We start from the raw sequence: 11,630 nt of genomic DNA, 5'->3' as shown, positions 1-11,630 counted from the left end.
GGAAGCCCGCGCGCTGCAATGAGGAGTAGCCCCCACTCGCCGCAACTACAGAAAGCTGGTGCGCAGCGACGAAGACCCAAAGCAGCCATAAATTAATTAATTAATTTAAAAAATAAAAATAAAATGGCTTTAGAAATATAGTATTGACTAAGACAGAGCATTCCAATGGGGAACGTACTAAAACAGCCCAGAGGGGTAAGCCTATTCAATAAAATAGTGCCGTTTGTTAGAGAGTGGATAGGGGTGCGCTGATCTGAAATGGGTGTTAAGAAGGCTTCCCTCAGGAAGGGATATTTGAACCAAGATCTGAATGATGGGAAGGAGCCAGACAGTTTGGGTGGCTGCAGGATCTTTTCTTCCGGATTCTCTGTGCCTCTAAACCCAAATCACACAAAACTAATCAGGGAAAGATCTTTGGAGTCTGTAGGAATACAATCCCACCCTCATCTCATTTTATCTTTAAAAAAATTTTTATTTTTAATATGACATATTTCATACACACATACCAATCTAAGAAAAACATATGGTTACCACCCAGCTTAAGAAATAAAGTATTACAAGGACGTCCCTGGCAGTCCAGTAGTTAAGACCCCGTGCTTCCACTTCAGGGGCAGCGGTTGGATCCCGGGGAACTAAGATCCCACATGCCTCGAGGAGCGGCCAAAAAAAAAAATAATAAAATAAAAAGAAATATAGTATTACAAATGTAGTTGAAGCACTCTCCTTCTCTTCCTTAATCTCTTAAACTTCCCTATCCTACAGAGGTAACCACTATTCTAAATTTGTTAATTGTTGTTTTCCTGTATGTTTTTAAACTTTGGTATATGTGTATGTATCACTCAACAAAATATTATACTCCTTCTAAAACTTTATACCATTGCAACAATAGTTAACATTTATTGGGTGGCAGGCATTGTTCTCAGTGCTTTACTTGTATTATTTCCATAAATCCTCACAGTACCCCTGCCTGTAAGTCCTATTATGATCCCCAATTTACAGGTGAGAAAGCTGAAAGGAGATGCAACTTGCTCAGGATAACAAGTGGCAGTACCAGGATGTGACACCAGGCCGTGGGATTCTAGCCACACACCGGGTCAGTGTGCTACACAGCCTCCCATGCTACGGCGTGCTGTTTGTATTCGTTTGTAAAGTGCTTTTCTTTTTTCCTTCTATTTTTTTTGCTCAGCGTTATGATTTATCCAAGTTAATATTTATAACTCTGGTTCAGTAATTTTAACTGTTGAGTGATTTTTGCATTTGGAAATATGATTATTTCCATTGTCTGTTGATGGAAATTAAGTTTGTTTCCTGTTTCTTATTGTATCATTACAATGCTGCTATATTTTTTTTGAACATTATGGTTTTCCTTTTTATTTAATCAAAGACTGGTAGATAAACATAAATACAGCACACTTACTTCAGATCATTCTTCATACTGTATACACACAGACCAATGAACATAATCTGGAAGAAACCTGCAGTCAGCAATGAAATGCATACAGCTTTTCCTTCCCTTGCTCAAAAAAATTTAAAAACACACAAACTTAGAATCTCATCAGCACACACTCTCCTGTGACAAATGATTCAGACATAAATAGTGGGTGCAAAGAAACTATATGCTAACATATGTATAACCTTTGTTAATGAAAAACAGAAGCAGCCATAATGATTAAGATACATTCAGTTACTGATAACTAGTTGTGCCCTAAAGGGCATTTATCAAAAGAGAAATCGTGCTGCAGAGAAAAGCTATATATACATACACAATGAGAAAATAAACTGCAAGATTAACGCATGCACGTTTAATACTGGAAAAATCACAACCCTCCAACATTTCTCCACATTTGTTATAAAAGCCCTCTGCACTCAATTAAAATTAAAATGATCTTAAAAGGATAATACTTGTAAAGTTTACTTAAGTCTTTTCAGCCACAGAAACTGTGTTCGGAGTCATTTTCAAAACAAAAACAAAAATCTATTCTTCTGATGACATGCATGATTAAAAGGTCTATGCAAGATACATTGCTCTACATTCCCAATGACTAGGAAAAAAAAACTCAAGTCAATTTTTAGTTTGCAGATGGTCGAAGGATTTTTTATTCCAGGAGTTCAAATCTTCTGGATCTTTTCACCAACAACTACTGGATTTTCTTTTCTGATTTTCTCAGCAGCATCAGCTTTGTAATTGTAAGAGCAATTGTGTACATCTGAGTAACGGTGTACACCACAGTAAACATTTCCACACCAACATTCAAACCCAGTAAGTCCCACTTTCTTCCTGCACATGAAACAGCGATTCTTTTTTCGTTTTGGTTTTTCAAGAGACTTGCTTTGCTCTTCAGATGGCTGCTGTGCCGTTTCTGATACTGAAGCTTGCAGGTCTTCTGTTTCAGGTATTGCTTTATCCACAGATGTACTGTCCACTTGGGAAGATGCTACAGATTCTGATAAAAGTGACTGATTTGATACAGGGCTTGGCTGCATAGATGAAGATGTCGAGTCTAACGCCGACTGAGTTTCTGGGACGCTGCCATCTGTGCCCTGAACTGGTAAAGACTCAGACAGACTACTGACAGAAGGTGCATGCAGGTGGGCTTATTCTACCATTACTACTATTCTGTCTTTGAAGATGTTCTTTATAACATACTGAACACATGCCATTTGTACGAGGGTTTCCATGAAATCCGCAGCCAGTGGAACAAAACATAGGCACTTGGCTGTGATTAGTTTCTTGAGCCATGTTCCTCTGTTGCACACTCTGATAAAAGTATAGGGACTTTGGATTAGGGTTCCTACTGCACTGAGGGTGTTTTGTAGTTCTCTCTCTGTATAGCAGTGCCCAGTTCCCTATGTCAGGTTGTCTTTCCTGCTGCTTCTTGGGCTGGCGGCGGCTCTCTCCGCCTGACGCGCTGCCCGCCGCTGCCGGTCGCCGCCGGTGAATCATGCTATATTTTAAACAAGTCTCCTCATTCTACCTGCTCTTTACCTTGAGAAATTCTTCATCATCAAGTCTCAAGTATGATTTCTTCCCTAAACCCAGGCAAAACTACATTGTCTCTCTTCCAAAGCCTAATAGTATTTGGCTGTAGAGCTAGGATTGGTGTATATTTAGGTGTGTATATGGCTCTTCTGTTTCTCCCATTAGACTGAACTCCTGGAGGGCATGCACTTTTGGATTCCCTGTGCTCACTATTGTAGTAAATAGTTGTTAATATTTCTAGTTCCCACAGAAAATATGCAAGTATTGGGGGCTGAGGAGCGGGATGCAGAGTCGGAATCAGTTTGTAAGCCAAGCAGACATTTGCACTCCTGTTTCATTGGCCTTTGAAATGTCTAGTGGGGTTCTACAAAAAAAGTGTTTACAAGGAAAACAGATCCTCTTGTGGATTCCCTTTAACAGCCTCAACAATACATCAGCCTGCATCAATCTGCGCCTTAAGTACCTGCTTTTAGTGAAGGCCACTGCCACCCAATCAACTAGGATAACCATATAAAATCACATATAGCAGCTACTGATATGAGCTGAAATAACCCATTGTTTTATAGCATGGTCCTAACCCCCATCACCTTGGAATGTGACTTATTTGGAGATAGGGCCTTTAAAGAAATGATTAAGTTAAAATGAGGCTGTTAGTGTGGGCTCTAATGCAATCTGACCTGTGTCCTTTTAAGAGGAAATTTGGACACACAAGAAGATACCAGGGATGAGCTCACACAGAGAAAAAGCCATGCGAGGACCAGAGAGGCGGCTGTGCAAGCCAAGGAGAGAGGCCTCAGGAGAAACCAAACGTGCTGACACCTTTTTCCTGGACTTCTAGCCTCCAGAATGGTGAAACATTAAATTTCTGTTGTTTCAGCCACCCAGTCTGTGGTACTTTGTTATGGCAGCCCTAGCAAACTAATCTAGCTGCTCTTAGGCAATTAGTTTTAGCTGCATATGGAGTGCTCTGCTGGATATTATATTTCTGTAGGGCTTTCTCCCTGTTCTCTTATAACAGAGAAGTTTGAGAAAATTACCTTTGAGTCATTATCTCTGCAGTAAAGGGGTGGGGCCATTGAGTTCACCTAGATAGTCTTCCTTGGATGGGCAATTGTTCCCACATCTGGGATTAAGACATATAGTCACCTCCTTTTGTGTTTGGGAGTTTAAGAGGAAATGTGCCAGACACCTGAAGGGATCCCAACACCTCCAAGGAGAGAAAGTGACACGGGGTCTGTGTGCATGGGGTTATGGACCCTGAAACAAGCCCTACCTAACCTGCTGCTCCTGAGGCAACTGGTTCCCCTGAGGAGCCAGAGCAAGAGTTCCTCAGAGATTCAGGGTCCCCCACAAAAATCAGCACAAGGATCCATGCCTTGAGGAACATCACAGGGTCCAGTACTATAGTGGATGCTGCAGGCTTAGTCTTTCAACAGTGATCTGTGGGGCTCTGAAAACCACAGTCACATGTGGAATGCCCAGAACGAGTTCACAAACTCCCTGGATTTGTTTGCTGGGCATCTGGGACAATTGGAAAGAAACTCTTAATAAGGCAGCTGCATACTCTAGAATTTCATACAAAAGATAAAAGCAACATGAACATAATTGTTTATAGAGTTTGCGGTAGTTCATTCTGATTTAACTAGGAAATACCATTTTGTTTAATATGGGTTTTATGTATTTAAAGAAAAAATGTTAATGAAGCCTTTTTAAAAGGCAGTTTGGCAGTATCTATCAAAATGGAAAAGTGCATACCCAGCAATTTACTTTCAGGATATACTTACACATGGACACAAACATACATGTGCAAGGATCTTCATACAGCGCTACTAGTAATAGTGAAAATGTGAGAAGACGAGCTACAAACCTGCAGCCTGTGGAACAAAAACCACATTCACAGAAAGATAGACAAGATGAAAAGGCACAGGGCTATGTACCAGATAAAGGAACAAGATAAAACCCCCGATAAACAACTAAATGAAGTGGAGATAGGAAACCTTCCAGAAAAATAATTCAGAATAATCATAGTGAAAATGATCCAGGACCTCGGCAAAAGAATGGAGGCAAAGATCGAGAAGATGCAAGAAATGTTTAACAAAGATCTAGAAGAATTAAAGAACAAACAAACAGAGATGAACAACACAATAACTGAAATGAAAAATACACTAGAAGGAATCAATAGCAGAATAACTGAGGCAGAAGTACGGATAAGTGACCTGGAAGACAGAATGGTGGAATTCACTACTGCGGAACAGAATAAAGAAAAAAGAATGAAAAGAAATGAAGACAGCCTAAGAGACCTCTGGGACAACATTAAATGCAACAACATTTGCATGATAGGGGTCCCAGAAGGAGAAGAGAGAGAGAAAGGACCTGAGAAAATACTTGAAGAGATTATAGTTGAAAACTTCCCTAACATGGGAAAGGAAATAGCCAGCCAAGTCCAGGAAGCTCAGAGAGTCCCATACAGGTTAGACCCAAGGAGAAACATGCCGAGACACATAGAAATCAAATTGGCAAAAATTAAAGACAAAGAAAAATTATTGAAAGCAACAAGGGAAAAATGACAAAAAACATACAAGGGAACTCCCATAAGGTTAACAGCTGATTTCTCAGCAGAAACTCTACAAGCCAGAAGGGAGTGTCATGATATACTTAAAGTGATGAAAGGGAAGAACCTACAACCAAGATTACTCTACCTGGCAAGGATCTCATTCAGATTCGATGGAGAAATCAAAAGCTTTACAGACAAGCAAAAGCTAAGAGAATTCAACACCACTAAACCAGCTCTACAACAAATGCTAAAGGAACTTCTCTAAGTGGGAAACACTAAAGAAGAAAAGGACCTACAAAAACAAACCCAAAACAAATTAAGAATATGGTAATAGGAACATACATATCGATAATTACCTTCAATGTGAATGGATTAAATGCTCCAACCAAAAGACACAGGCTAGTGTAATGGATACAAAAACAAGACCCATATATATGCTGTCTACAAGAGGCCCACTTCAGACCTAGGGACACATACAGACTGAAAGTGAGGGGATGGAAAAAGATATTCCATGCAAATGGAAATCAAAAGAAAGCTGGAGTAGCAATACTCATATCAAGACTTTAAAATAAAGAATGTTACAAGAGACAAGGAAGGACATTACATAATGATCAAGGGATCAATCCAAGAAGAAGATATAACAATTATAAATATATATGCACCCAACATGGGAGCACCTCAATACATAAGGTAACTGCTAACAGCTATAAAAGAGGAAATCAACAATAATAGTGGGGGACTTTAACACCTCACTTACACCAATGGACAGATCATCCAAACAGAAAATTAATAAGAAAACACAAGCTTTAAATGGCACAACAGACCAGATAGATTTATTTGATATTTATAGGACATTCCATCCAAAAACAGCAGATTACACTTTCTTCTCAAGTGCACATGGAACATTCTCCAGGATAGATCAAATCTTGGGTCACAAATCAAGCCTCAGTAAATTTAGGAAAATTGAAATCGTATCAAGCATCTTTTCTGGTCACAACGTTATGAGATTAGAAATAAATTACAGGGAAGAAACTGTAGAAAACACCAACATATGGAGGCTAAACCATACGTTACTCAATAACCAAGAGATCACTGAAGAAATCAAAGAGGAAATCAAAAAATACCTAGAGACAAATGACAATGAAAACACGATGATCCAAAATCTATGGGATGCAGCAAAAGCAGTTCTAAGAGGGAAGTTTACAAGCCTACCTCAAGAAACAAGAAAAATCTCAAATAAACAATCTAACCTTACACCTAAAGGAACTAGAGATAGAAGAATAAACAAAACCCAAAGTTAGCAGAAGGAAAGAAATCATCAAGATCAGAGCAGAAATAAATGAAATAGAAACAAAGAAAACAATAGCAAGGATCAATAAAACTAAAAGCTTGTTCTTTGAGAAGGTAAACAAAATTGATAAACCGTTAGCCAGATTCATCAAGAAAAAGAGGGAGAGAACTCAAATCAATAAAATTAGAAATGAAAAAGGAAAAGTTACAACAGACACTGCAGAAATACAAAGCATCCTAAGAGAGTACTACAAGCAACTCTATGCCAATAAAATGAACAACCTGGAAGAAATGGACAAATTCCTAGAAAGGTATAACCTCCCAAGACTGAACCAGGAAGAAATAGAAAATATGAACAGACCAATCACAAGTAATGAAATTGAAACTGTGATTAAAAATCTTCCAACAAAGAAAAGTCCAGGACCAGATGGCTTCACAGGTGAATTCTATCAAACATTTAGAGAAGAGCTAACACCCATCCTTCTTAAACTCTTCCAAAAAATTGCAGAGGAAGGAACACTCCCAAGCTCATTCTATGAAGCCACCATCACCCTGATACCAAACCCGGACAAAGATACTACAAAAAAAGAAAATTACAGACCGATATCACTGATGAATATAGATGTAAATATCCTCAACAAAATACTAGCAAACAGAATCCAACAACACATTAAAAGGATCATACACCATGATCAAGTGGTATTTATACCAGGGATGCAAGGATTCTTCAATATACACAAATCAATCAATGTGATACACCATATTAACAAACTGAAGAATAAAAACCATATGATCATCTCAATAGATGCAGAAAAAGTTTTTGACAAAATTCAACACCCATTTATGATAAAAACTCTCCAGAAAGTGGCCATAGAGGGAACCTACCTCAACATAATAAAGGCCATATATGACAAACCCACAGCAAACATCATTCTCAATGGTGAAAAACTGAAAGCATTTCCTCTAAGATCAGGAACAAGACAAGGATGTCCACTCTCGCCACTATTATTCAGCATAGTTTTGGAAGTCCTAGCCACGGCAATCAGAGAAAAACAAGAAATAAAAGGAATACAAATTGGAAAACAAGAAGTAAAAATGTCACTGTTTGCAGATGACATGATACTATACATAGAGAATCCCAAAGATGCTACCAGAAAACTACTAGAGCTAATCAATGAATTTGGTAAAGTTGCAGGATACAAAATTAATGCACAGAAATCTCTTACATTCCTATACACTAATGATGAAAAATCTGAAAGAGAAATTAAGGAATCCCTCCCATTTACCACTGCAACAAAAAGAATAAAATACCCAGGAATAAACCTACCTAGGGGGACAAAAGACTTGTATGCAGAAAACTATAAGACACTGTTGAAAGAAATTAAAGATGATACCAACAGATGGGGAGATATACTGTGTTCTTGGATTGGAAGAATCAATATTGTGAAAATGACTATACTACCCAAAGCAATCTACAGATTCAATGCAATCCCTATCAAATTACCAGTGGCATTTTTTACAGAACTAGAACAAAAAAATCTTAAAATTTGTATGGAGACACAAAAGGCCCCAAATAGCCAAAGCATTCTTGAGGGAAAAAAACGGAGCTGAAGGAATCAGACTCCCTGACTTCAGACTATACTACATAGTCTGTACTACAGTAACCAAGACAACATTGTACTGGCACAAAAACAGAAATATAGATCGATGGAACAGGATAGAAAGTCCAGAGATAAACCCACGCACCTATGGTCAACTAATCTATGACAAAGGAGGCAAGGATATACAGTGGAGAAAAGACAGTCTCTTCAATAAGTGGTGCTGGGAGCTTCCCTGGTGGCGCAGTGGTTGAGAGCCCGCCTGCCAATGCAGGGGACAAGGGTTCGTGCCCCAGTCTGGGAAATCCCACATGCCGCGGAGCGGCTTGGCCCTTGAGCCATGGCCGCTGAGCCTGCGCGTCTGGAGCCTGTGCTCTGCAACGGGAGAGGCTGCAACAGTGAGAGGCCCGCGTACCGCAGGAAAAAAAAAAAGTGGTGCTGGGAAAACTGGACAGCTACATGTAAAAGAATGAAATTAGAACACTCCCTAACACCATACACAAAAATAAACTCAAAATGGATTAGAGACCTAAATATAAGACCGGACACCATAAAACTCTTAGAGGAAAACGTAGGAAGAACACCCTCTGACATAAATCACAGCAGGATCTTTTCTGATCCACCTCCTAGAGTAATGGAAATAAAAACAAAAATAAACTAATGGGACAAAATGAAACTTAAAAGCTTTTGCAAAGCAAAGGAAACTACAAACAAGACGAAAAAACAACCCTCAGAATGGGAGAAAATATTTGCAAACAATCAACGGACCAAGGATTAATCACCAAAATATATAAACAGCTCATTTAGCTCGATATTAAAAAAATAAACAACCCAATCAAAAAATGGGCAGAAGGGGCTTCCCTGGTGGCGCAGTGTTGAGAGTCTGCCTGCCAATGCAGGGGACATGGGTTCGTGCCCTGGTCTGGGAAGATCCCACATGCCGCAGAGCGGCTGGGCCCGTGAGCCATGGCCGCTGAGCCTGCGTGTCCGGAGCCTGTGCTCCATAATGGGAGAGGCCACAACAGTGAGAGGCCCGTGTACTGCAAAGAAGAAAAAAAAAAAAAAAGGCAGAAGACCTCAATAGACATTTCTCCAAAGAGGACGTACAGATGGCCAAGAAGCATATGAAAAGCTGCTCAACATCACTAATTATTAGAGAAATGCAAATCAAAACTACAATGAGTTATCACCTCACACCAGTTAGAATGGGCATCATCAGAAAATCTACAAACAACAAATGCTGGAGAGGGTGTGGAGAAAAGGGAACCCTCTTGCACTGTTGGTGGGAATGTAAATTGATACAGCCAGTGTGGAGAACAGTATGGAGGTTCCTTAAAAAACTACAAATAGAATTACCATATGACCCATCAATCCCACTACTGGGCATATACCCAAAGAAAACCGTAATTCAAAAAGACACATGCACCCCAACGTTCATTGCAGCATTATTTACAATAGCCAGGTCATGGAAGCAACCTAAATGCTCATCGATAGATGAATGGATAAAGATGTGGTACATATATACAATGGAATATTACTCAGCCATAAAAAGGAATGAAATTGGGTCATTTGTAGAGACGTGGATGAATCCAGAGACTGTCATACAGAGTGAAGTAAGTCAGAAAGAGAAAAACGAATATTGCATATTAACGCATATATGTGGAACCTAGAAAAATGGTACAGATGAACCGGTTTGCAGGGCAGAAATTGAGACACAGACGTAGAGAACAAACGTATGGATACCAAGGGGGGAAAGCAGTGGTGGGTGGTGGTGGTGGTGTGATGAATTGGGAGATTGGGATTGACATGTATACACTGATGTGTATAAAATGGATGGCTAATAAGAACCTGCTGAAAAAATAAATAAATAAAATAAAATTCAAAAAAAGTTAAAAAAGTAAAATAAATCTTCTATAAAAAAATGAAAATGTGAAAATTAGCCAATGTTAATGAAGAAACAAAAAACAATTGTACGTTCCATATTACAGAATGCTATGAAGCTATGAAGGAGAGTGAGGTAGACATATTTGTACTAACTCATTATAATCCCATCTGTGTGTAAAACTCTAAGCTGCTATGTGTATATGTGTATGTATATATGTTATAGGATGGGAGGGATGCATACCCAGCTGCTGACAGCGGTTTCTTCAGAGGAAGAGCAAGGGGGGAGGGTGTGAAGGAAGGTTTGGGGCTGTGTACCCCAAACACTGTGGACTGTATAATAAAAATACAAATATATGGAAATATATAGTACATAAATGTATACAAATACAAATATGTATAAATGTGTATATTTAGTGCATAAAGGCATTAAATATACTATCTATAAGGTCCCTAACTGTAAAAATATAGAAAAATATTCAAATGTTAGTAACAGTGGTTTTCTTTAGATAGATGACTTCAGCAATTTTTTTCTCCTATTACTTTTATTTCACAATTTTAAAAATGCTGTCTTTCTTTGCATCCAATAGTCCAAATTTTTAAATCTCTGAAATTGGGATACATCCTAAAATTATAATTGGGAGTGTTTTTTTCTTTCTTATAAAATGATGTGTTTAATCACTGATGGCATTTCTAGATTTGAAGAAACATGGTAGACAGAAAAAATAAGAAAATATGTTAAATCCATAGACCCCAGATCTCCTGTCTTTTCCACTTCACTAAGGTCATTTGCTGAATCTTAAAAGAGACACATTTAACCCAAAATACTTTATAATTTTATGTGGTATTTGGACTTGGGTAACCATCTTCCATTAAATTAGCAAGAACGTAGAATCCGTCAGACTTGATTTCCTTTGCTCAGTGTGCTAGCAACTGCAAAACAGACTGTGACATGGGATAAAGGCTGGAGAGAGGGTACAGACATAAGTACAGCAGAGTTCTTGCCTGTGACCACCTTACAACAGGTGGGAAAACAGAAAAGAGGAGAGGGAACGCATGACCAGATCTATTGTTTCTGGGATTTCAGACCTAGAGATCCACACTTGTGGAAAGAGAAAAAGGCAAGAAGTCTCAGAGGTGGAACAGGATGAGAGCTTCCGAGTCATTGCCTCTCCTTGCCCTGCTTGGGTGGCTCCGCTGGGTGTGGGGACCTAAGTTGGGCGCTCTAAGTACTTCCTCTAAGAGTAAGTTAGGGACAACCCCCTGTGGCCAAGGCCCATCGGTGTCACCTTAGTCTCTGGCACATTCTGGAGTCATTCAGAAAATA

The 11,630-nt window shown here is 39.1% G+C and overlaps 1 protein-coding gene across 1 annotated transcript; it reads right to left on the bottom strand.

The window, feature by feature from the left end:
* Positions 1–2,109: 2,109 nt before the first annotated feature.
* On the bottom strand, positions 2,110–2,749 carry LOC307048106 (AN1-type zinc finger protein 6-like; the record flags this gene model as incomplete). Its single annotated transcript, XM_079697006.1, is given in 2 exon segments — positions 2,110–2,583; positions 2,585–2,749. Coding segments are annotated over 2 exon segments (630 nt in total). The 5' UTR covers positions 2,741–2,749.
* Between the last annotated feature and the right edge of the window lie 8,881 nt (positions 2,750–11,630).

The sequence above is a fragment of the Hyperoodon ampullatus genome (assembly GCF_949752795.1).
Source record: "Hyperoodon ampullatus genome assembly, chromosome: 1".
NCBI classification, from domain to species: Eukaryota; Metazoa; Chordata; class Mammalia; order Artiodactyla; family Ziphiidae; genus Hyperoodon; species Hyperoodon ampullatus.
Note: the sequence above shows the minus strand (reverse complement) of the source record. Positions and strands in the feature narration are given on the sequence as shown.